The sequence below is a fragment of the Zonotrichia leucophrys genome, chromosome 5 (assembly GCF_028769735.1).
Source record: "Zonotrichia leucophrys gambelii isolate GWCS_2022_RI chromosome 5, RI_Zleu_2.0, whole genome shotgun sequence".
Classification (NCBI taxonomy): Eukaryota; Metazoa; Chordata; class Aves; order Passeriformes; family Passerellidae; genus Zonotrichia; species Zonotrichia leucophrys.
The window spans coordinates 33,632,896-33,658,091 of record NC_088175.1 but is presented as its reverse complement, the minus strand read 5'-3'; the positions used below and the strand labels follow the sequence as shown (position 1 = coordinate 33,658,091).

General features: G+C 42.3%; 1 protein-coding gene across 2 annotated transcripts in view; it reads left to right on the top strand.

Moving 5' to 3' along the window:
• Nucleotides 1-25,196, top strand: part of AMBRA1 (autophagy and beclin 1 regulator 1) — a 125,984-nt gene that overhangs the window by 8,180 nt on the left and 92,608 nt on the right. For both annotated transcript variants that reach the window (XM_064714473.1, XM_064714474.1), the window contains exons 2-8: nt 2,550-2,805; nt 3,060-3,118; nt 3,855-4,038; nt 4,700-4,872; nt 5,660-5,726; nt 6,322-7,781; nt 24,370-24,456. In XM_064714473.1, the coding sequence (XP_064570543.1) occupies nt 2,671-2,805; nt 3,060-3,118; nt 3,855-4,038; nt 4,700-4,872; nt 5,660-5,726; nt 6,322-7,781; nt 24,370-24,456 (2,165 nt within the window). In that variant the 5' untranslated portion in view covers nt 2,550-2,670. The remainder of the gene's footprint in view (nt 1-2,549; nt 2,806-3,059; nt 3,119-3,854; nt 4,039-4,699; nt 4,873-5,659; nt 5,727-6,321; nt 7,782-24,369; nt 24,457-25,196) is intronic.

The window sequence follows — 25,196 nt, the reverse complement described above, 5'->3', positions numbered from 1 at the left end:
GTTACTCATGAAGGATGCATTCAGTGTTTTCTGAAGAGATCCCAGCTTTTCAAAATGTTGAGCAGGTTAGCAGGATACTGTGAAGGGTTAGAGCCCTGGGTGTTTCCTTTGTTTACTTTTAAAATGGAATAAAGACATGAGTCAGAAGAAGCTGAAAAAACGAGGTACGGTCGCTGAGGGAAAAATGTGAAGTTAAATGCTCAGGCTCACATATGAAGTGTTTGGTATAGGCAGATTAGTTGAATAAATTAGGACACACATGCAGAGATTTAGATAAGCTGTCTTAAGGTATGTACTTGGTTTTATATAGTGGAGATGACTTGGTCCTTCAGTAAGGAAAATGCTAGAATTTCACTGACTGCAGTTGTAGGACTTATCTCCCCATTTATTTTACAATATGTAAGCTTGTCCATGGCATAAATAAACTTAAAGTCATTTGTTAAACCTCTTGTTTTCCTTGTTCCAATTGTACTTTAGGGAACATTAGTTCTGATAGGACTGAAATGTTGCTAGGTTGTCAGAGCTTGTTCTTTCTCGTGAGTGATTGTTTCCCTGCTTATACATTACCATGATCTCAAGTTATTTATGTGCTTTGTCCTTCACAGCTATCGAAAGGCTGTTCCAAAGTTTAAATCTTTTTGAACTTCCAGCTTATTCCAGCTGCAGGACCAGTCTTCCATTGGTGTCCTGTTTATATGTTTATTCTTGGGTCATTGTAGTCCAAATTCCTTGAATACACCCATATAAAATATTCAGCTACTGTTTTCTTACTTTTACTAGATTAAGAGTTAAACTAGATGTACAGTTTCCTCCTGTAAAGCAGACTTTTTTTTGCCTGTATTGTTCTGAGCTGTCCTTCTCCTCCTTTCTGCTCACCATCTGAATCTTGTCACTTCTGAACAGGGGTGCCTGGTGCTGTTTGCAGAAACTGGATCAGGATTTATCAGCATTTAGCTAAAGAAGATTTTTAGTGTAAGGATTCCTGTATTATATTGTGCTTTTGGATGTATCTATTCCAGTTATCCTTCTAGCTTTTTTGGATATGGGCTTTTTTAAATCTGTACAGTTATTTTTAAGAACTCTCATGCAGTATGATATATTTTGTTTTTGTGTTGCTTTCCAGTAAGGCTTTGATTTTGTAGAATAATTCCTACCTGGTGTTTAGCTAACTTTCACAGATTCTCAAAAGAGGACTTATTGTGTATCATGGAGTTCAGCTTTTCTAAAATTCATGATCCCCATGCTGTTCACATTAAGCATCAGGGAATTCGCAGCTAGCTCAAAATTCACTCTGGAGAATTTATTTTCTAGGAAGGTGGATGCCTTTACTCATTAATTACTTCAGTACTCTTTATTTTACTTCTACAAATAAAAACTGGTGTGCTTTTTTGGAAGTAATTTTCCTGGCTTATCTTTAGACAGCTCCTCTCTATAAGCTGCAGCTGTCTTAAATAATCTGTTCAGGAGAGTTTTTTTAGGGAAAGTGGGAGGAAAGAAAATATTGCTACTGACCATTCTGAGTTCTGTCATTTAACAATTTGTCTCTTGTACACATGAACCTTTTTTCTTCTTTATGTGCTTTTTTGTTTTGTTTTTTAAAATGGCTATTTCCTTCTCTCTTGAATATTGATGGTTTTGTTCAGTGTAACATCAACTGAGCAGGGTTTGTCTTTAGATCTTCATGTTATCAAGAGATGGCAGAGTAGTATGCACACTCTGCTGGCATCAGAAGGCAATAATGTTTTTGTGGTACTCCATCATATGACGCCACTGAAAAGCTGTGTGACTTGGTTGTTATTAGTCACTATAATATTTATTTATTTTCTTTATTTTGTTTTTGGTTTTTTTTTTTTTTTAGACAGTGGATATTAAAGCTTTCCTTTGCAGATCAAAGTGTTCCAAAAGCATTATTCTTTGCCAGCGTGCATTACTTGGGTGAACTGCTGTTCTAAGAGCAATGCAGATTGAAGGGTGCTGTGCAGACAATGGAATAATCTTGATGGAACTGTCCCATACATCATTATTTTAATATTTTTAAGCTGTTGATGGAGTTGGAAATAATTTGGACTTGAGATCTGCCAGTTGTCTGACCTTTAGAGTTAGACCTGTTACTGAAATTTGAGTAGTTCCTGGAAGATTCTTCTGTCATATTGTCAGTTTGGTAATACTGTTCCTCTGGCTTTCAGACACCCTTCCCAGATAGGACCTAAATCTTCAAGGTGTAAAGACTGTATCTTCATAAATCTTTTTTCCCTTATTATATACAGCAAGAGATGAAGGGAAGGAGAAGAATTTGAAGGGAAATTTTGAATTCTCCATATGTGTAGTGGGGCTAGGGCACGTGTACAAGGGAAGAACTGGATGTTTTCAAAGTAATCTTTGGCTGCAGAAATGTCAAAGTGGGGCCTTGATAATGGAAGCAGGTAGCAAAGGCTGTGTAAGAAGAAGGATTTGTCTCTCAAATCTAGTATTTTTAGGATTGAAAGCTTTTACTTCATCGGGGTAATTGAGTAAAAGCTGCCTTCCTTATCAGTCTCTTATCTTTTTAGGTTTCCATGAAGATAAACAACTGAAATGTGGATAGCTTATTTGTAGCTTGGTGGTGGTTGTCATCTGGAACGTGCTGGTGTCTCCTCTCAGTAGCAGGCGTGCTGTTGGCAGCTGAGAGCCATGAAGGTTGTCCCAGAGAAGAATGCTGTCCGCATCCTTTGGGGTAGGGAACGGGGCACCCAAGCCTTGGGTGCTCAGCGGCTTCTGCAGGAGCTGGTGGAGGATAAAACTCGATGGATGAAATGGGAGGGCAAGGTAAGGTTGTGGGATAGAGCTGCATAGCTTGATCTTGGGATGGGGGAAGGGAGGCAGGGATTCGAAATAAATTGTCTTGTGATTATACCTTTGATGTGTTACACTTGATATGCTCTCTGGCTCTGTTCAGTTCCTGCAGTGATGTGATACTAGATATGTTCCTGCAGTGGGTTCCCCTTGTTGTCTGTGTGGCTTACAGTTAAAGTATTATCATATGACTCTTGCAACACTTCCTGCTTTGTTGGCTTTTTCAGAAAGTTGAGTTACCAGACAGTCCACGCTCCACCTTCTTGCTGGCGTTTAGTCCAGACAGGTAATTAACTCCTAGTTCGTTCCCTGTTTCAGCAGTCTCCCTACACTTACAAAAGTGATGGAGGCTGGTGCCCATTGAGTTGTCCAGTCCTGAGCAGCCGAATGAAACTTCTGGTTCCTGACATGCATGGATGGAATGTGTGCACCTTCCTAATCTCACAGCTTCGAGCATAGTTGGTGTTTAATTTCTGAGGTACCCAGGTGATACAAAATTGTAAGGAAAAAGGATCTGTGCAGACACCATGGGATTTCATAAGAAACTAAAGGGAGTAAAGGATATTTTAATATAACATGCCCAAATGATGTGACGCATTCACTGGGATATCTAGGAATAAAGAACAGAGCAGGATGATGTGTGTATTGGAAGCAGAAATGGAGGTGGGATCTCTCATAGTATCACTTGATTTGACAGGGGTTGAGACAGTGTGGAGAGTTGGGAATATTTATTTGCCCCAGACTGGCAGTCGGGAGTGCCTTCTGAGCTGCATGTTCACTCTGACGTTCAAGGTCAAGTTTGTGCTTGCAGATTCAGATGAGCTCATGTTTGCATGGACCCTGAAATCTGGCTCAGAAAGTTTTGTGACATTGGTGCAACAGTAGCCTCTTACCCTTTGAGCTCTGTGTGGGAGAGCTGCTGGGTTAAGTGTGAACAGACCCTGTTGAGATGAAGCTAACTACGGTCTAATTTTGCTGATTTCTTCTTATGCTAATGTTTGTCATACCTTCTGCATTCCCAGGACCCTAATGGCCTCCACGCATGTGAACCACAACATCTACATCACAGAGGTGAAAACGGGCAAGTGTGTTCATTCCTTGGTTGGACATCGCCGCACTCCCTGGTGTGTCACCTTCCATCCCACCATCCCAGGCCTCATTGCTTCAGGATGCCTGGACGGGGAGGTCAGAATTTGGGATTTACATGTAAGTCTTTCCTGAAACATACGTTCCTTTGATATTTGGTGGGTGGTGACTTTTTTTGGCTGAGTTTGTTTTCCAAATGTTACCTGGTAAGAGAGCTGTTTGGAAGCTTTTCTGACACCTCTGTGTAAAAGCATAGAACAGACCATAGCCATCCTGTTCTCTCTAGAGAGGAGGTGACAGCTCCTTTTTTCAGTCCTGCCAGGTAGGTCATGCTTCTTAGCAGCACCAGTTTTATTGATTGCAGTGGTACAGGTAATTCTGGAGAACGTTGTGCAAGGTGCCTGTTTAGCCTTTGTGAGAGACATGCTGTTTGTTATTCCACTGAGCCTATCTGAACTGTTCATTAGAGAAGCTGCTGCTCTACCTAGTTTGGTAAATGGCACAGAGACAAAACACATGGGCTTGTTTGTTTTGTTTTTAATGAAGGATTTTTACAGGCTGCTTGAGACACTTAGCTACAAAAATACATCTGTGGTCATTGTTGCAAGTAGCATTACATTTTAGACCTGGCACAGACCTTGTATAGGAACAGCTGTTGTTGCCAAGGGAGCGCCTCACTTGCGATGCTTTAGGCGGGCTGGGAGGCGTGGCAAGTACATGGAAACTTAATGATAGCAAACTTTGTGACAAACTGCTTGCGGTTGTTGTCTCCTCACTCTAGGGTGGAAGTGAGAGCTGGTTCACAGATAGCAACAATGCCATTGCATCACTTGCTTTTCATCCTACGGCTCAGCTCTTGCTGATTGCCACTGCCAATGAGATACATTTCTGGGACTGGAGTCGTCGGGAGCCTTTTGCAGTGGTGAAAACAGCCAGTGAAATGGAGCGGGTCAGGTGAGCTCCTGCTTCTGGGTGAAAAGAACTTGTGTGTGAAAAATGGTCAGGTTTAGAAAGTGTGGGTGAGGTTCCTCTGGGATGCTACACCCTGTGCACTCAAGCAGTAAAGTGTTGCTTGGAGCTCCTTGATTCAGCTGGTAGAAAACCAGTTCTGTGGGCAGAAAGAAAAGCAATTGAAATTCATAGATCAGCTGGGTTGTTCATATTTGTAATATGGCATGTGTCCATTAAATGTCCAGAATCTACTTCATGTTGAATTGTAAGCTTAGTAATTAAACTTGTCAGCCATAAGGATGAGAAAACCCAGGAACTGCTCAAACAAAATGCTGAGCTATTTAACACACTTGTAGAGGAAACTGGATTGCTGGAAACCTAATGGCTGCTTTTGAGCAATTTAAAATAAGACAAAGATGTGGCATCAAGGCCACATCTCTCCCTTTGTTAATCTCTCCCTTTGTACCAATTGCATTTTGTAATCTAAACACTTGTATTCCTTTAAAATTTCTGGCTATTTCAATTGATGCAGCAGTACTTACATCCAGCTTTTAACTTTGGTGTAGTGGTGCTGGGGACTATAAAATAACTGCAGTCTTCAGCTAGATAGGTACATTTTGTTCTTCTTAATGCATAAACTCTTAGGCCTTCGTAAAAATATGGTGATAATATAGTAATATTCTCACTGCAAACATGTCATGTGGGGTTTTCTTCCCTGCTGTGTTCAGCTTCCTGTGTCAGTGTGGAATGTGAACTGATGATTGATATTCTGGCACTGCTTTTGTTTTAGGCTGGTACGGTTTGATCCCTTGGGACACTACTTGCTCACAGCGATAGTTAATCCTTCTAACCAGCAGGTAAGGGCAATGTCAGGGCTTGTATTGACTGGCTAGTTAAAAGGTGCTCTATGTACTTTAGCCCTAGTCTGTTTCTAAGCAGACTTGTGTTTTTCTGAAAACCTGAAGTCTTTTTAAGTTGAGTTCTGTCTCACCTTGTTTGGTGATACAATAGCAATGTAACATGTTCTTATGTGCATGGCTAATAAAATGCTTTCCAAAATGCGTTTGTTTTGCCCTCTCTGTCTGACTAATGGTGGGAAGAGGTCTCAGTGGTCCTGTTCTTTCAGTTCTTTCAATTGTGATGTTCTTTTGGATTTGAAGCTATTTGAGGTATTAACAATTCTTCCCTCAGCTTTTGACTCTCAGACGCTGATACTTCTGTTTGCACGAGCAGTGTATTGTGAAAGCTCACTGAGCTGTAGGAAGAGGTTGTCTAGATCCATAAAATTAACTGAGAAATCATCTCAACTAATTTCCTCCAAGTCAAGGCCTTTAGGAAGGGATTTATCACATCCTTTCATCTGTCTGGGCTGGTAGCTGACTTTCTGCCGTTTATTTGGAAGTATAGGATTTTGCCTTGAGGTGACTGAACTTTGCCTGTTTCCTTCTGCAGAGCGATGAGGAAGTGGAAATCTCCGTGGACAGCACAGAGATGCCGCATTATCGTCAGCGTGCTATCCTTCCATCTCAGCCTGTGAGGCGCACACCCCTCCTCCACAACTTCCTGCATATGTTGTCCTCCCGCTCCTCTGGCATACAGGTGGGAGAGCAAAACAGTGTTCAAGACTCTGCTACCCCATCCCCTCCACCGCCACCACCACCACCACCTCCGCCTCCAGCCAGTGAGAACACAAGGGCATCTGTCTATAACAGGCTCCGGGAGCGAGTCAGCTATCCCACAGCAGAGTGCTGCCAGCACCTGGGGATGTTGTGCCTTTGCAGCCGATGCTCTAGTGCAAGACTTCCTTCTTCTCTCTTCCCACACCAGGAAAACGCACCCTCCACGTCTTCTGGGGCCACTGGCACTTCCTTCTCCTCTGTGCAGACAGAGCCTTATCAACCCCCAGAGCAGGCATCCGTAGCGCAGGAGGAGCAGGGGATACTTAACAGGCCCTCTGCTTTCAGCACAGTTCAGAGCAGCACTGCTGGCAACACCCTGCGCAACCTTAGCCTGGGCCCCACGCGGCGCTCCCTCAGCGGGTCCTTGGCAGGCCACCAGTCCCGGTACCAACAGTCTGCGAGAGAGATGGCTTCAGGCTTGGGTGGGTCTGACTGGTCCAGGACAGTGCTGAACATGAGCTCTCGGTCCGAGCTGGAAGCCATGCCTCCCCCTAGGACCAGTGCCTCCTCCGTGAGCTTACTGTCCGTGCTCAGACAGCAGGAGGGAGGTTCCCAGGCTTCGGTCTATACCTCTGCAACAGAAGGGAGGGGCTTTCTGGCCACGGGGGCTGAGGTGAACGGTGGTAGTAGTGCTGGCCCGAGCAATCAGGCCAGCATTCGTAATGAGCTCCAGTGTGATTTGAGGCGATTCTTCCTGGAATATGACCGGCTTCAGGAGTTAGATCAGGGGATTGGTGGGGAGCCCAGCCAGTCGCAGCAGGCTCAAGAAATGCTCAACAACAACATTGAGCCTGATCGACCCGGTCCCTCCCATCAGCAGACTCCACAAAGCAGTGAAAACAGTTCCAATTTGTCCCGGGGTCACCTGAACCGCTGTCGTGCTTGTCATAACCTGCTGACCTTTAACAATGACACGCTGCGCTGGGAAAGAAGCACGCCTAGCTACACACCAGGGCAGGTCCAAAGCACATTTGAGGGTGTGCCTCCAAATACCAGCCAGGTGCAGCCTGCAGAGAGAACCGAGGGCAGAGCTCCTGCCTCTAGCAGACTGCAGCTGGGCAGCTCTTCCACCCCGCAGGAGGAGAGGACCGTGGGAGTGGTCTTTAACCAGGAGACGGGGCACTGGGAAAGAGTTTACAGCCAGTCGGCTTCAAGCAGACCTGGGAATGTATCACAGGAGGCCTTAAACCAGGAAATGCCTGAGGAAAGCTCAGAGGAGGATTCACTCAGGAGGTAAGATACATGCTTGCCCTTCCTCCTCTATTTTTTTCTTAAACCTTTCCCATATAGTCTGAGGTTTTTCAAGATTTTCAGAGTTAAAAACCTTTTCTCATATGGCCGTGTTCTGTTCATGCAGACAAAAGTAGAGATGTTGGTGTTGATGTGTTCATAGCTGCCATTGTCATGCTGCAAATACGTTCTGAATATTGTAAGGGCGGAGACTGGACCTCTCAATGGTAGTACAGACAGGCAAAAAGATGGGCACCTTTAGCAGATCTCTGGGGTGAACTGTGTTCCTGGTGTTTCTGAGACCCTGCAGAAACATAGAAACTCAGGATATGTTAATGCTGTCCTTGGTGCTCCCTGTCACACACCCTGTCATCACGTGCTATGCATGGAGAATCTGCCCAGGGTTGGCATGGAAAACTGGCCATGAGTAAGTTGTTAAGGTAAAAGGGTTAACAATAATTTCCTTAGAGTTGCCCAGAGGGGAAAATAGTCAAAGCCCTTTGTCATTGGTTTGGGTATATGCAGTTGATTGCTGCTGGTAAGAGAGGTTAGCTTTTAAAGTGGCTCCCGTTGACCTGAGCTGGTTGGAGACATGCTGGTCACTGAAAATTTTAGGCTTTGCTGTCTTCTTTTTTAGGTGATTCTTTTTTTTGGAAGGATGTTTTTCTTCTGCTTCAGATATGATACAAGAAACTGGATAAGCTAAATTGAACTTGTGTCAGGAAAGACTATCCTTTGTGTCAGAGGGTCTTCACTGGCTTGTGTGGATGATACAGCTACATTGGTACTTTGCATGGGGTTTCCACACTGGGTTTCAGTTTCACATCTTCTCTGTCAAGTGGTTTGTGCTCTCACCAGAGGAAAGGTTCAGTCTTTCTGTTTCTCTGAAACAGATGCTTTGAGTGTAGAAAAGCAAAATTTCCAGGTTGGATGCAGATGTAACTAACTAAGAAGGTTTTGTACACAGGAGTGCTTGAGGAAAGGGAATTCTTTCCTCTGTCCTGCAGATAAGCTGATTATACTGAGGCTGGAACAGTGACTGCCTTTCTTGTTGTAGTTGCATAGCAAATAAGTGGTGGTGGTCATAAAATTATTAATCAGTTTCTAAATCCTTGCCCCAGTTTTTGCTTTTTTTTTTTAATAGCCTACCATAATGAGAGTCTCAAGCTGATTACATGGGAGCTACTTTTTGGGCCTGAACTTACCTACTGTTAATTTAAGTCAGGTATCCTCTTGTCTCCTATTAAAGGGCATAAGAGTAAGAAGGAGCTGACAAATTTAGCTTTTAAATGGCACTTGAGTAAGTCTTGCGTTATATTTCTTTCGAAATAGTGGTACATGCTTATGTCATCTCCACTGTGTCTCGTTTTCTGGGATGAGTCACTGCAGTGTCAGAAATAACAGGGCACATAACCCTCTTATTGACTGGGCACTTGGCACGTGTTTGGACAATGAGATGTAGATACGATCTTTTCTGTGGTAACTGTAATTTTAAAATGTCCTGAGGCACATAATTGATCCACCCCAGGCTGCAGGAGTCTAAGGAGGGTCCTATGACTAAATCTCTGGGTCACTTTGCCTGTCATCCATGGTGATTGCTGCTGCCTGCTCCAGTGGCTGTAGCATTTATGAAGGGTTACTTGCCTACCCGATCAGCTGAGCAAACAGGTGCTTTTTGCAGAGACTTCTGATTTGGAGTGGGTAGTTTGATGCATGAGCTTAATTCCAGAGGAATTCCTGTAAGATGAAACCTTTCTGGCAGAGGTTGTTGAGAATCTCCTAGGGACTCTTTTGTTTTCCCCATCTCCTGCTTCTGTTATCAGGCCTTTCTAAAGAACAGGCACAGCAAGGGTTTCGCCTTCCCTTCTAACTGAAGTCAAGGTTTTGTGTAGAGTTCTGAAGCAAGAAGCTGGAAGCAGTGGGTAGTCTGGTATTAAATCCTTGTGGCAATTTCCTTGAAGTAAAACTTTATTTCCTTTCTTGTTAAACACATTGGGCGGGCTTGGGGCTTTATGAAATCTTTTCCCTTAAAAGGAACCCTGCATGCAGGATAGCTCTATCCTGCAGGTGTAATTTGCTGCCATTCTCAAATTAGCTGTTTATATTTTTCTTTATAGAACATGGGAGATGAGATTAGCTCAGTTGGGTTAGAGCATGGTGCTAATAGCACCAAGGTTGTGGGTTCAATCCCCATACAGGTTGTTTACTTAAGAGTTGGGCTTGATCATCCTTGTGGTTCCTTTCCAACTCAGAATATCCTGTGAATTTATTAACAAATCAGCAAGCACCTACTTGCCTAAATTTTGCATAGAGTGAGCATCTCGTACCAAGCCTTCATGTCTCCCAAGACCTAGGGCATGCTTTCACAGTGGGAAGTGCTGAAACCTTCTACACAGCAGAGTCCCAAATGTCTTTTAACCTTTGGAGCTACAGAGCATGCAAAGATGGGGTCTGAGGGTCCTGAGATATAAGCTATGTAATGCTGAAAGTGCTGATGAAATACAAGGGAGAGGATAAGCCTTCAAAGGCTTCTACCCACTTCTGAGGGTAGAAGTGATAACTGTATACACACTTCCAATCAATGTAATTTTGTGCCTATCAAGGTCTGGTTAATTCTTAGTGTTGGAATCCAAGATGTGCTCATAACCTATTTTATCATTCTGTTCTTCTTTGTCTCTCCATTAGATGTCCTCATTGGGCAATTGAGCTCTATATTCTAAGGTCAGCCGAAAAACGTAAGATAAAATTGTGTCTCAAAACTGTGTATGTTCTGATTCCCTGTCCATGGGCAGGATTCCTTCCCTGACATGACCTTCCTAGCAGAGAAATAGCTTTCTGGGAAACATTGCCATTGAGGGTCAGTTAAGTTAAGAGGGTAGTTTAGTGAAGGCTATTCTTTGAATTCTGTTGATGCAACTATATTACCTGGGTAAGGAGAGAATTCTGCTCTTTCTGATGGTCCTAGGCTAATTATCTTGGACAAATCACAAAGCCATTAATAAGCATGTAATGGCACTATTCCTCACTAACAGCTCTGGCACCTCTGTTAGGAGAAGCGTGTCACTGGGGGCCTCAGCAATACAAGGAATCCCATCACATTCAGCCTGGCCTGAAAGCAGTGTGGCATTGAGCCGTGTGCTTTTTGAAGCTGCGCTGGTGAGGCATGAATTTGGGGAAAGTTTATGGTCTAGGTTAAGCACAAGTTTGTGAGACTGAGCTTCAGCTTTTCTGAGTTTCTCCACACTGATCTCATTAATTCAAATGTAGGGAGTTTTCCCCTCTGGATGTCTTTGCCTCACTTTTAACGTCGAAGTGAAAAGAATCCCAGAAATCTCTGAAGTTGCCATGTGAAATGTGCTGCATAAAATTGGTCACAGAAGCCGTTGGGAAGATTTGGGTGAAGGAAGGATAACTGAGCAACAGATGTTAGCTAGTTTAATTTTTTTATAACTACCAGTTAATTTAAAAATGGGTTGAGGAGGTCTTGTATTAATACTGTAATCTCAGTGAGGGAAACGATCCTCTAAGTACTTAAAGCCATTGTTGCTTTGTGGGTCAATTCAGGTTGATAATGAAAAGTTGAAAGGGGAATGAAAGAGGATTCTCCTAGTCAGCTGCTTGTTTGAGAGGAGCTGGTGCCACTTTGTTAAGACAGTGATACACAGAACCTAGCAGTGATCTCTGCTGAAATATGTATCAATTCAGCAGTTAATGCTAGGTATGGTGCAATGCTGGCTAATAAAACTGATTCAGATTTTCTCTTTGGCTATTTTAGTATGACACAAGTGACATCTGTGGAATTAATGTGGGTTTTTTAGGGAAAAAAAAGGAAAATAATTAGGTTATAAATTAATTTTTGTTATTGAGTTCTGGATGCAAGGAGCAAGTAGTGATGTGTGTCCCTGCTAACATATTTCAAACCTTATTCAGTGAAACAGTTCCTACAGATGGGGAAAAGAAGGAAGAGGAAAATTGTTCTCTATAGATTTAGCTGCTTGTAATACATGGAAAGACAGTTTTTATATGGTTTACCTGTTTGTCTAGGGATTTGAGTACATTACTGCAAGTGAAAGGTCTGCCCTGTTCTATTGTCAGGCAGGTTTGCATGAACCTTATGTTTCACAAGGAAATGCTTATTATCCTTATTCTTCCATGAAGAAGCTGTGTCTGGCAATTATGTTAAACTTCTCTAACCACTCCACTGCACTCATTCCAGAGGTCAAATTCTGTAGGCTGTGGTATGAGTAATTCTGTGCCTGCATTTTATAAATACATAATGTTTTCACCTGGCCTCACCCATTTAGTTTGACAGACAAGATACATTATTGAAGTTACCTGAAAATCTGAGAAGTCTTTTGAACCATCCTGAGTGACACTTTTGTCATGCATACAGGCGGAAAGTAGTGAGCGTGTGTGAAGTGGGGAAATTCTTGTCTGAGGACCCTTGTATAAACTCCTTTAGTTGGTTTGTGAGGGTATGAAAGGCAGAGGCCACTGTGCTGTGCAAATATTTGACCTGTTGAAGCTGGCACAGCTTACCAAAGGCTTTGCTGTATTTTAGTCTGTTGGATGCACTGTGCACAAGTGACATGTGAAACCATCTTCCCTGGAACCACGTACCAGGGTCCAGGGACAAATCTGTGTCTTTCATTTTGTCAGGTCTTGTTTGAGGACTCTGGTCCCTCCTGCCTTGTTCTTGCAGTGTGATGTGAGCCCGGCCCCATGTAGTACAGTGACTCCAGCTCATCTCCTCGGTGCTGATCACCTTCTGGCCGCGTACAGTTCTCCTTACAGCAACTATGAAGAGAAACACCTAGTCTGTTCCCTTTTGAATTTCTCACCTTATTTCCATATTACTTTTTCTGCCACAAGGGGGTAATGTTGCTTCTGCTCCTTTCTCTCCTTTACTAACCTGAAAGTTTCCAAGTTCTTGTACGAAGGGTAGCTTGGAGACCCTCCCCACTCCCAAACGGCAGCTTATCTCTGTAGTTACCATACAATTGCAAGTTCTTTAGTGTTTGGAGAAAGGCGTAAATGCGGGGGATCCGGGTGGGAAATGGCTCTGTTACAGAATGCAAGCAAGAGTGGAGCTTGTCCTTTTGGCTTTTGTAAGGGTTTGAAAAAGACAGATGTGGATCTAAGGTGAGGCAGGTATTTCGTCTTTCTGATATGTAAATGCTCATGAGTTACGGCTCTAAAAGGCCTCGGCAGTCTTGTAGATTTCGTCTGGACTTCTTGCTTACTGCCTACCAAGCCTGTCTTTGGAGTCTCCCTTCTCAAAGGTTTTGTTTTCATTTTAATGGCTGTTCACCCCCTCGGAGGACTTTTGTAATGTGGAGCTTGTTTTCTGGAGAATTGCTTGGCAGATGTTGGTTGGAGGGCTCTGTTTATTCTCTTCTTCAAGTATGCCTTGAGCTATTACCTGAATTTTGGAGCTTTTCCATAAGGCAAAGAATATGTTTGGGGATTTTTTGTGTTGGATTTGGTTTTTTTCCTAGTGCAAATGGGTATGGTTTACTCAATGCCTTGAGGGGATGCCTCTTCCTGCTCAAAGCTGTAGGCACAGTGCTCATTTGTGATCGAATTGGGACCAGTCTATTGCTGAAGTAGATTGACAGGGTAGGAGCAACCCCATTCCTGCCCACCAGTGATCAGTGCTGTGTATGAAATGGAAAAGACTACAGTCACTTTTGCAGCTTTTTTTTCTGAGTTCATGCTGGTGGAGCCTGAGCTTCTTATGTGCAGTTCTGGTTTTTGGTGTAAATGACCAAGGCTGATCGGATCTCTGCATGTACTGAGTTCTGGTAACTTTCTCACTGTGCAAAGTGCTGAATGAAAGGGTGTCTGTCACTCATATCCTTGCTTTAACAACTAAACAACCAGAACACTTCCTTGTCCCCTGCCATGGATACAGAATTGCCTGGGAAGACAGTTCTGTGACTGACATTTACCATCAAAATCAGAGAGGAGAGTAGTGCTACTCACTTTACTTTTTGGGGGACAGGAACCAAAACAGGAGGGAATTACCTTATATAAAGATACAAATGTCTCTTATGGTGAAGACAGAACACATACCTAGTGTGTTCTGCCTTTTGTTCCATTCCTTATTTCTCAAAATCTTTGTAGTTGCTATTTTTTTCCTAATTGCTTACAGCAGTTGTGGCTTGCTTATTCACGTTATTAATATATATATTGTGGCAGTGATGTTGAGCTCACAGAGAAAGGGAGGCTTGAGCAGAAGGGCACACCTGAGCTGTGGAGAAGAGACTGGCCCAGACTGCACATCTGTGGGAATGTGGCCTGTGCTAAATCTAGACATACCCAACGTAATTTTCTTGACTCTTTTTGTTCAGACCCATTAGTTGTGGGAACCTTGCTAGCCTTGTGTCCTGCCATTTGTAGTTTGACTCAGTATTTTGTTTAAAGTTATGGTGTGTAGACCTTACTGGTGCTGTGGAAAGAAGGATTTTTCTGACAAGCCTTGTAGGCTCCATGTGCACTCTGATAGTTTTGGAAGAGTTTATGCTGGGCTGTTATCAGACTTGGTAAGAAATAATTCCAAAGATGCTTTTTTACTGTTCTTGAAAATGGTGGTGACAGAGATAAGTAATATCTCAGCAGTTAGTGAGAGTATTGGGGTAAATAGAAATTACAAATGGATTTGCCAACAGAGAGAAGAGATTTGGGTTTGTGCTTGGGAAGATGTGCTTGAGGAGAGAAAGCCAGAACTGTGTGATATGGGAATGATTTCTGTAAACCTTAGCCAGGACATGTTAGAGTCAACAAAGACCTAGTTTGTTGTCTGTTGTGAGCATAAAGTAAAATGATAGTCTGAAGGTGACATGAGCATTCAAACATGATAATTAGCATTGTTTATGTGTGAGATGTGCAGGCTGTGGACAAACTTGGTGTATATTGTTTGTTTGGCCTTTACAACAACTGGAAAATACAAATTCATTTTATCATGAGACTGTAAACATAGCCTGAACTATAGGAGAAGCTGCCATGGTATCTAAATGGTCAGTTGATGCCTTTGGGCAATTACAGTCACCCTTCCACCTTTGTGGTTTTTCCTCAGACTAAGCCTACTGTCTCTGTGTGGGCAGGAAAGACTCTTTTACTGAAGTTCTAAAAGTTTGAGCTCTTTAGTATGCTGCTAGTTACGTGGAAAAACAAGTGAAAGAAGTGCCTGTTTTCTTGCACAAATATTCCTTCCCCTGCCTTTGCTAGTTTCCTGATTTAAGAATAATGTAAGGTTGCTAGAGCCCTATTCTTCACTGAGAGTAGGTGGGCAAGAAGGATGCTGCCGTGTGCTTTCCCTTCTTGCAGGAACTGATGGAGGTCACTCCCTGCTGCTGAGTTGCCCCCAGTGCTCTAGGAGGCTGCACATGTACCTGCAGCCTCCACCAAACTTGCAGAAAGGCTTAAGCTGCTTTTTTTTTTTTCTTTTTCTTGGCCTGAATTTAAATATGCAGCAATGACTGTAGCAGACTAAAAGAAATCCATTTCCCTGTGTTCCTCTTGTAGCAGCTTGACTTGCAAACTATAAAGGTGTAAAATGCAGGTATAAAATAACTCCTTCTCAAATACCTTCATAGTATTTTCCCATTTGAACCATTGCCCTTATTCCACCCCTCTTCTTAGTCCAGGCACAGCAATGAGAAGTTCACCTATAAAAGAAATGGGTAAAGTTTGTTCTTCTGCAATCTCCAGATAATAGAAACATCTTTCCCTACAAGTGTCTTTTCTATGGGAACTGTTCTGGAGTTTCACCTGTGCAGTGTGGCAGCAAAGAAGCTTACTGAATTTGAATTAAAGTGATGTTTTAGTGAGAATAGAAGAGGTATATGCTTCCAAACTGGCTATTATTTTTGCTTCTGTTGACATCTAGAGTTGGGTGGGGTTTGGGGCTTTTTTGGTGACGTTTTTGTGTGTGTATGTATGGGCTTTTTATTGGGTTGAGGGGGGGGTTTGTTTGTTTTTGTTATTTGGGTGGGTGAGTTTTGATTGTTGTTGTTTTGGGCAGGTTTTTTTGTGGGGTTGTTTGTCTTTTTGAGGAATGCATATTAGAGGACTGTAGCCCAAAGATCTTGAATAAACACACATTGCTCAGAAGTTTAAAGACAGCTGACTTCAAACAGATAGCTATTTGAGGATACCATAAAACATATCAGTTCTCAACTTTCCTGCGGAGAGGGAAGAAGTGTGAATAGCTCCCTGCTCTTGAAAGCCATCCTTTGTTAGGGTGTCTGTCTCCTCTGTTGTCTGCACGTACTTTCCCTGCAGCCACCTGATCCAGCTGCTGCAGGGTGGCAGCATGTCCAGACAGGCTCACTTGACCAGGTACAGTTGCTCCTGTTTCTGTTCTTTTACCTGTGTGTCTTGAGTTCATGTGGTTGTATTCTGTCTAGGGGATGATGCTCAGCTTGTGATTAATGGAGGTCTGTGACGTGCTTAAACTATCTAGCTGTGATTTTTAGAGCTTATAGTCTGGCTTCAGATAAGTCACATTAAAACAGTGTCTAAGTTTCAATTTGGTTTTGGTTTTTGCCAAGAAACAAGTTTTGGGGAGGCTCTCAGACCTACTGTTTCAGATTTGCTTGCTCATCTAAAAGCTCTCTGTGGCTTTCTTCACTGTGGGGAAGAGCTGGAGATGTTGGCATTGTAGTGTGCCTTTTTATTGTAATACAACCCTGGAATTTTTAGATATGCATTCAGTTTACATGTACTCCATGTGTGCACTCACTCTTCATGCTCTTTAGAAATACTCACAGCGTGGTGTGTCTGGAGACAAAGTGCCTGTATCAAATTATTTGCTTCTTGTTACAATGAGAATCTGGGCTGGAGAACTTGCAGTAGGGCAGCATTCATCTAATCTGTGGGCCTGGGCCAAGAGGAGAGAGGGAGACCTGTGATTTGACTCATTAATACAACTAAGCAAAAGAATGATGACTCTGGATTTCTCCAGTTGAGCTGTTCTGGTCTGTTGAATAGCTAGCATGCATTTTAAACATTTTCCACATACATATTTAACTGATTGCACCAAATGGCTGTTTGTGTGATGATGTAAGTGACCTCCTCCCTTGCTCTTCTTGAGAGAGCACCTGCTGAAACTGAAGGCTGTAAATAAACAGGGTTCTTTATCTGCCAGGAAACTGACTCATTTTTCTGCTTGAAATGCATTAGTATGAAATCATTCCCGTCTTCCTGAAGTGGGAAGGCTGGACTAAGTGACTGAACTACCCTGGCAGTCATTTGTTGACCTGACTTTCTTTTTTACTCCAGCGTGAACAAGAGCATTTTAAAGGGATTGCTTGATTTGTGATGAGACCTCTGTTTTCATAGCGTTAGAAAGCTATGGAGATAACAGTATGGCTTCTGCCCCCTCAAGAAAGACACCTCCTCTTCAATTCCCTATGGAGAAACATGAGTTATATGTAATTATCCCAGAAGCTGACGCAGATCTGTGTGTGTGGGTAAGCAGAGATTTCTGCTGGCCACAGAGTCTGTGGTGTTGGGAACTCCCAGAACAAGGAGAATTTGAAGGAGTCACACAGATGAAGGTAGGCAGAAGAGCCCTCAGAAGAGTAAAGCTGTGTGCAGGCTGAGGGAGTTCAGTGTGTTCTGGCTATGCTTTTAAACTTATGATAGCTAGAAACCCATACCCTCTAGCTGAATTTCTGGTATAACGGCATGTTGTTAAGGCTCTAGGTGGAAAAATGCGATGTCTGTCTTCTGCTTGGTGCAGGTACCTGCCCCATCCTGAGCACTGCTGTGAAACTGCCACTGTAGAGCAAAATAGCATATGCAGTACCTGAACTGATTTTAATTTCTTTTCCCCTCCTGTCCCTCAAGATTTGCCCCTGCAGAATGAAAGTGCAAGCTCTTTCATTGTTTTTTTTTGTGTTGGACTTACTGCCAAAACTGATCAATGCTTCTTGCTGTAGCTGGTCTTGACCCTTCTAATGTCTGTCATGGATGTGTGCTCCCTCTTGCTTGTTGAAATGATGAACTAATCATTACCCAGATGCTGTATGATGAGCACATCTCCATAATGCTCATTCATATTTTGTTCTGATGCATGGCCTTTTTCAGCAGGTGAAGTAATAGATTAACACTGCAGCCTTGAGTCTTCATAAAAGAATCTGTCATTTTCAGTAATGTGACTCTCCCTGTGATGAGCTCTAAAGTTGCTGTGTAGTTCTTGCAGTGCTCATTTCTGCTGTTCAAACTCTTACTGACACTTCCTTGTTTTGTGTAATTGTGCACTTTTTCTCTGCACTCCTTCCCATGTTGGCTGAAGACCTTATGTGCTGTCTCTTTTCTGACTGAGAAAACCAGTTTGTTTTCTACAGGATTCTTGCCCAGAATCAGTGAAGGGGAAACAATCACTTTCTGTGATAACTTCTGCCTTGTATCAGATCTACTTCTCTGAACAACTCTGCACCTCCAGCTGGGAAGGATGTCTTCTCTGTCCCTAGTTGCACCTTCAGAGTTAACACAAGTTCTTTCCCTCAAGCAGGCCAAAGTGTTCTACAAGGCTGTGTTTGGAAGTTGTCTCTGATGACATATTGCATCTTTGGTTTCTCTAAAAAAAGGAGATTATGTTGTAAAGGCTTCTTATTGTATGGAATAACTTTAAAAAAAAAAAGGTGATGAAAAGGATGCCTAACAGGGTTTGGATAGAAAGGCAGCCACCAACTCTAGTTCCTCACTGGGCATGGGTTGTTTGGCACAGATGTGAACCAGGGGATGGAGGAGCTCCCTCCGAACTGTAAAAGTGACTGTTGAGGTTTTAATGAATAGTGATATTTTCAGGTTATTTATCTCTTGCAGATGCTTAGAACTATATTAAGAAAAGCTTGATCCTTTTGTTTGACTATATTTCTCTTTTGGTTGTCTTTTTCTGACCTGTCTTAATCCAGTCTTGATGCCAGGCTAAATATGTCCAACCATAACCATGTGAAAGCTGAAGCAGTCTAGAAATGTTAGCTTAGAGGTATCAGAGCAGATTATGTTAAGAACTTAATTTTAGAACTCATTTTTTCAGGCAATCTTTAGAACAGCATACTGATTGCTTTTTTATTTTAAGCTTGAATATGAAACTGGTGAAGAGCAATAGTGTTTTTCTGTTCGACAAGGACTACAAAACTTTTATGAAAAATGAAGCTATGGAACAAAATGCTTGATGGTTTCTGTTTACATGATTTTCATTCGCTTTTTGAAAGTAGGAAACACAGTACAGATGTCTGAAATATTTTTTTCCTATTCCTCTGAGAAAAGGGACAGAAAATATATCCAAGCCAGTGCATTTGATTGTTTGAGATTTTTATTTAAAATAGTTTTCTAGCTCTCTATCAAGGCTATAATTGATCTCCAGGAATGAATTTGGTTTATTAACAGTTAATTGAGCTCAAGGTTTGAGGGAGGGTATTGGTGTTATTGGACACTGAAGAACATTCAGCTGTTTTCATGCTTTAGCTTTCTTACCATCTTTAGGTTACGCGTTGCCTCTAAGAGGAAGATGATTGCAGGGAATCTAGTTTTAAACTGTTGCTATTCTTTACCTTCTTATGAGAAACCACAGGAGCACATTCACAGGGATGAGTACTCAGGGGAACTGAGAACTGACTGTAAGCTGGAGGACTGAAAAAGGAATGTAATATGTAGTGTGATAATTTTCACCTCCAAATGGGCAGTATGCAATATAAAATTCTTTTCAGGGAAGACATAAAGCCAGGGGAGGAAAATCAGAGGCTGCCAAGAGTCATCAATATACTTTTCCTTCAAAGGATAACTAGGAATTTTCTTTTTAAAGCCATGCTCGTATCTGAAGACTGGGAGTAGGGGAGGGGTAGGTGTGATTGGTGTCCTTAGAGTGCTTCATTTTACTGGTTTGCCCTGGTTGTTGGTGTAGAGCAGCTTAGGAGGATGGCAGCTGACTGAACACCCCTTTGATTCTAAGGAAACAACCTCAGTGCTGTTTGTTAACACCTCCCTTTTTGGGAAGAAACCCTTCCCTCCGTGTTTCTTGGAGTAGCGTTACTCAGTAACGCTCGTGCTGTGACAGCAAATCTGAGATGTGGTGTAGGGCTGCATTTCCTTAGAAACTATTACTGAAAAGTGGAATTTGCTGCTGTTAAGTATCTTCTCAAAGCCCCTCTGTCCCAAAAGGCTTTGGTGGAGATGCTCATCCCCGTGGGGAGAATGGGGGTATGGTCCAGTGGCTGATGTGCTACGAGGAGATTGCTTCATGCTTCTGGCATTCAGCTTCATTCCTGAAAATGATCCCTTTTCTGCTTATAATGTCTTGTATCTGTGAATTCCTTCTCTTTCCCTTGCCTATAGGTGTCCTGTGACTTGAGGTCTGCTTCCTTTACCCCTTGCTAGTGATTGCTGCAGACCTGAGTTAACAGAGCAAGTGTAGAGCAGCAGTTCCAGAGTTGTTGATGTCTGACAGAAAAGGAGCCTGATCTTAATCAGAGAGTTGAGATTTCAATGCTGCTGAACAGAGGCAATTTGTATCTTGTAGTAGTGTTAATAAAAAAAATAAACCCAACAAGAACTACAATCCCCCTCCTTCTAATTTAGCAAGCTGGAACAGAAGCATCTCCTAGGGTGAGCAGAGTTAATTTTCATCATTTGCAGGATTGACTGACAACCTGGAGGTTGATAATGGGCGATTTTTTTTTCCCTGGTAAGCGGGGGAAGAGAGTAGAAATTGCAGTTTCTCTGCTAATTGTACTTTATATGTCATTTGTGACAATTTCATATTGTCTAGACAGAGATAGTGGAGCAATTGCTTCCATAGAACCTAGTGTTAGCCTGTTACATATCTGGATAGCAGAAATGGGGGATGTGGGAGAGGAGGAGGTTGCTGTAAGCTGCAGAAAGGATTCAGGAGTCAAGCATGATCTGCTGAGATGTTTCAAAAGGCGATGCAAGCAATATGCATTTCTGTTCTCTCTTTTAATGCTTCTCTGTTGGAAACTTAAATGTTTAGTGGCTAACAGTTTACAGCAACAGAGCTACCTCTCTTCATCTATGCAGAATTAGCAGAATTGCTCCCAACTTTACATTTACTGTGGTAGTGAATTGGACTATTGGACTACCTTACACTTTGGCTTTACTGAAAATAAATAGTCTGTGTCTCTTTTGGGATTTCGGGTGCCAGAAGCTATGAGTGTAACACCAAAGACTTGGCAGAATGCAGCATGACTTACTTTAAAAATCTTTATCTGCACCTTCCTGAGGGACAGTAGGTTACATTACCAGTGACACAGATGAGACACTTTGATTATTATAGCAGATTATCTATTATTGAACCCATTTGACAGTACTAAATGCATTTGGATTTGTAACTTTGGGACTCAAGGGCTAAGTCTAGAATGAGTTAGTTAAAAATGGATTTTATGTGTGCTTAGTACTCTGCCTCAGTACAGGTATTGTTATTCTGTGGAGCATAAAGCAGAGATGGTCTGTCTGGATCTCATGAGCTTGCTTGTTGCCTTGGTTTGGATGTTTTGCCCTTTATGTGTATCTAAATTTCTCTGTTCATTGCTCTGTGATCTGAGAGGGCACGGTTGTAGGATAATTAACTACCAATCAGACTTAAAATCAGCTCTGGCTTTTAGCAGTTACTGTTAACTGAATTAATTATTTTTGTGCATATGATCTGAATGTGGCCCTAGTATGTGGCCTGTGTGCCTCAGTGTGAGGTAGTGCAGGAGCTGGATTTGTTTTTGTCAGCCTTGGAAGGCTCTACTGGAACGGCCATCTTAACTGAGACCATTCAACTTGCACAGTGCAAGCTTAGAAAGGGTTCTGGGGGATGTATTTATTGGAGTGTTTGTAATCCTGCTCCTTACAACCCAGTAACTACTGGGAGGCTTCCACGGGAGCCCTTCTGGTGAAGCAGCTTTTGTTGCTGCAGGGATGGAGTTGCAGCCTGTTCAGGGAATGTCACAGGGCTGTTGAAGCCTGGAGGAAGTCTCTTTACCTGGACACTTGGCCATCCTGGGCTCAGGGAACTGTTGGTTGCTAAGATAACCTGTACCCATTCTCATCTGAGGTCCCAAGTAACTGCTATAGCAAGACTCTTCAGATATATATTTCTAGGATCTGTTGCAGTGTGGTGGTGAGAATTATAGATTCCTGAAAGTGCTGTTCCCAAGCCAAGCAGAGGGTCTCCTGGCAGACCCACACCAGGTTACAGTGATGTGTGCCCTGCCCCTGCACCCTTGTGGTGTCCTCTGTTTAGTATGGGTTTTGATTTCTTTCAGCATAGCTGCTGGATGCTTTCTGAAGGTGATCCCTCAAAGTCAATGTTCATCTTAGGTAGTTGCCAGTTTTTTTAAAGGTGAGAAGACAATTATGGGGGGAGAATACCAGGAAACTTCTTTCTAAAAGTGTTTGCTAGGCTGTGCAGCATGTACTAGTCATCTTCCCTTGTGGCTTTGATTTTACTGTGTCACTTAGTGGGCAGATAGAAAGGAGATGGGGTATGTAGTGTGTAGCCATCAAGAACAGGGGTGAGTTTGATGATTATTTGTGTGTACATATTATCAGAACACCAAAGGCATTGCTCACATTAAGAGGAAGCTGCTGTTTCTGTTTCAAGTTGTGACCCTGTCAGAATCTGCATGCTCTGGAAGCTCTTTCTCCTTGGCTAAGTCCAGTGATCAGGCAGGATGTTCCAGCCTTGACATATCCAAGTTGCTTGCAAAATGCTGGGTTTGGAGCAGCTTAGAAAAGCAGATTTCTCAAAAGCATGTTGATATTGTAGTGGCAGTAACCTAGTCTCAGAGCCAGTGGTTTAGAAGGGACTAGCTGCTTGAGTAGGTAGAATATCCCTTCTGCTAATTTTAATCTGTCTATTTTTCCCCTAGAAGGAATTAAAGCAGTTTATGTGTGATGCAACTAATAGGTATACCTGTATACCTCCCAGGTGTAGGACTTAGGTATATCTCATAAAGCTGTAACACTGTTCATTCTGGATTGGCTCTTTTTGCACATATGTACTTGGAGCAGAAGGAAGGGTTTGGTAAGACAGAATTAAAGTATAAGGACTTTTTGGGTAACCACAGGATTCATAATATCTGGCAGTATTGAATATTAGAGCTTTTGACTCAATAACTTAGGAACCAGGGGAATTAATCAAACTCAAAGTTTGAGGGATTCAGTAACTGTTCTTGAATAAGACAAATGGTGCCAAACAACTTTGTGCTAGAAAGGACAGGATTTCTTGCCTTATGCATAGTCTCAGTGCTTTGCAGCAAGTTTCTCAAGCTGACACTCACCTTTCCAACTGGGAGACTGAAGCAATCTCTTGCTGTTTCCTGTGTTCTTGATCTATAATGTAAATTGAAGTATTTTTCTTTTAATTGCTGGAACACAGTAAATATTTTTCTTAAGATACTGATGGGTAGGCTGCTGCTAGGAAAAAAGATATGTCATTTGGAATTCTGCTGTCTTTATGTGGCTAGAAATGGGAGGTTGGGTGTGGATTTTATCTGGTCCTTCTTCCTGTGTTAATACTTGCTGTCCTGCACTGCAAAGGCTAATGGATTATTATGAGTGTGGGGCTAAGGATTCAAATCTTTCTCAGCAGCTGTGTGTGTGAGTGAGTAGAACAGATGTGGTGTTGGACCTCTTTGATTTTCAAACCACAACAGCTTTCATTAAGTTACAGACTAGAAAACAAAATTTAGCAGGAGTTCTGAGGTAGAAAGACTTGAAAGGGAACTCAGCAATCTTATAAACGTGAGAGTTGTTTTTTCCACTTTCTGTACCTGTCCCAAATCATCTCTCTTGTGTTAATCTAATGGCTGCAACAGGCCATGAGTCAGTCTTGAAACAGTGCTGTCCTCTGGGTTATGACAGAAGCTAGACAGAGGTGCATGTAGAAGCCAGGGTGGGGGACATATTCCTGCTGTATACTTCTGATTCTGCTGCCTTCATGATTCAGTCTCACTTCTCGTATATTCAGGCTGTCTGGCTGCATTTGCATGCATTTATTTATTGAGTGAATATTTGTTATCTCTCCCTGTGGCTGATTACAGTACAGAGGAAAAGAACATTTTAAATTTTTGCAGTTTTGTAGAAAACCTCTCTTTTAGAGCCTGAGACTAAGATTCAAGATCTTAGTATGGATAGACAGCAGTGGTGCCCTTAAAGTCCACATGTTAACATGTGTGTTCTTTGTCCCCTGCTCCCTGACCCATTCCATGTGTAGCCACCTCTGAGTAGGTAAGAATTTGACAGATGGCCAGTGCAGTGGTAGTGTTTATGGACCTAATATATTGGGGTGGGTTGTCTCCAGAGAAGTGACATCTACATCTTTCTCTTGGAACTTGGACATGGCTATGGGAGCACTCTTTTTCCTTACCTGAGGTGTTCTTTCTCCTGTGCAGTGAGAATATAAAACTTTGAATACCAAAAACACGCATGCCATCAGCGAGTGGTTCAGTATGTTGCAGAATTCTCTGCACTAGTGATAGAAATAGTCTTAAGAGGTTTCAGAAAGTAGGTCATATATAGGAAGGATCTTCCTGAATGGTCTTTGATGTTGTAATTTGTTTTGCCTTTCTAGGAGGTTGCTGGAGTCTTCCCTCATTTCATTATCTCGCTATGATGGAGCAGGATCCCGGGAACATCCAATCTACCCAGATCCAGCCAGGTAAGATCTCAATGCAGTCTAAATGCATTTAAATTTTACATGCAAAAGCATAACTCCAGTATAAGTCACTGAAACCTCTGGCAATTGGGCTTATCTCCTTCTTAATGATCTGCCGTGGGGAAAGAGCAAAACAAGTGAGCAGATGCTGTTAAGTCTGGGGAGAAGTGAGGAAAACAGGAAGGAATTACTGTTGAAGTAAACACATAAGAATTCATGAAATCGTTTGGGGTGGAGAACACTAGGTGGCAAGCAGGTCCAACAGTAAATGAGCTATATCAATATATTAAAAATCTCTTTTGAAGAAAAATGAATTAAAAAACAAATAGTCTTGAATGCAGTAAAGGGAATTAGGAGGTAGTGTGAGCAGACAACGTGCTTAGAAGCATGAATTGCATAAATGTATCTGTACAAGAGAGAGCATAGCCAGAAGGTTATGTATACTTAACTAAGAACAAAATACTGACAATTATTTTTGAAAAGTCATGAATCATTGACATTAGGCATAGAAACACCTGTAGTGCTGCTTAATCTTCAAAAGAGGTGGGAGTGTTTCAGAGGACTAGAAAAAGCAAATGTGGCAGTTATCAAAAATGGAAAGAAATGATCTTTGCAGTTTCTATTTAGTCTATTAAGAAAGCAACAGATGGGATAATGTGACCCAAAGACTCTGTCAGAAGAAATGATAGAATCGTGAACAGCAAGTGGCTTTGGAAACTTTCAAAGAATAAATCATGACAGAT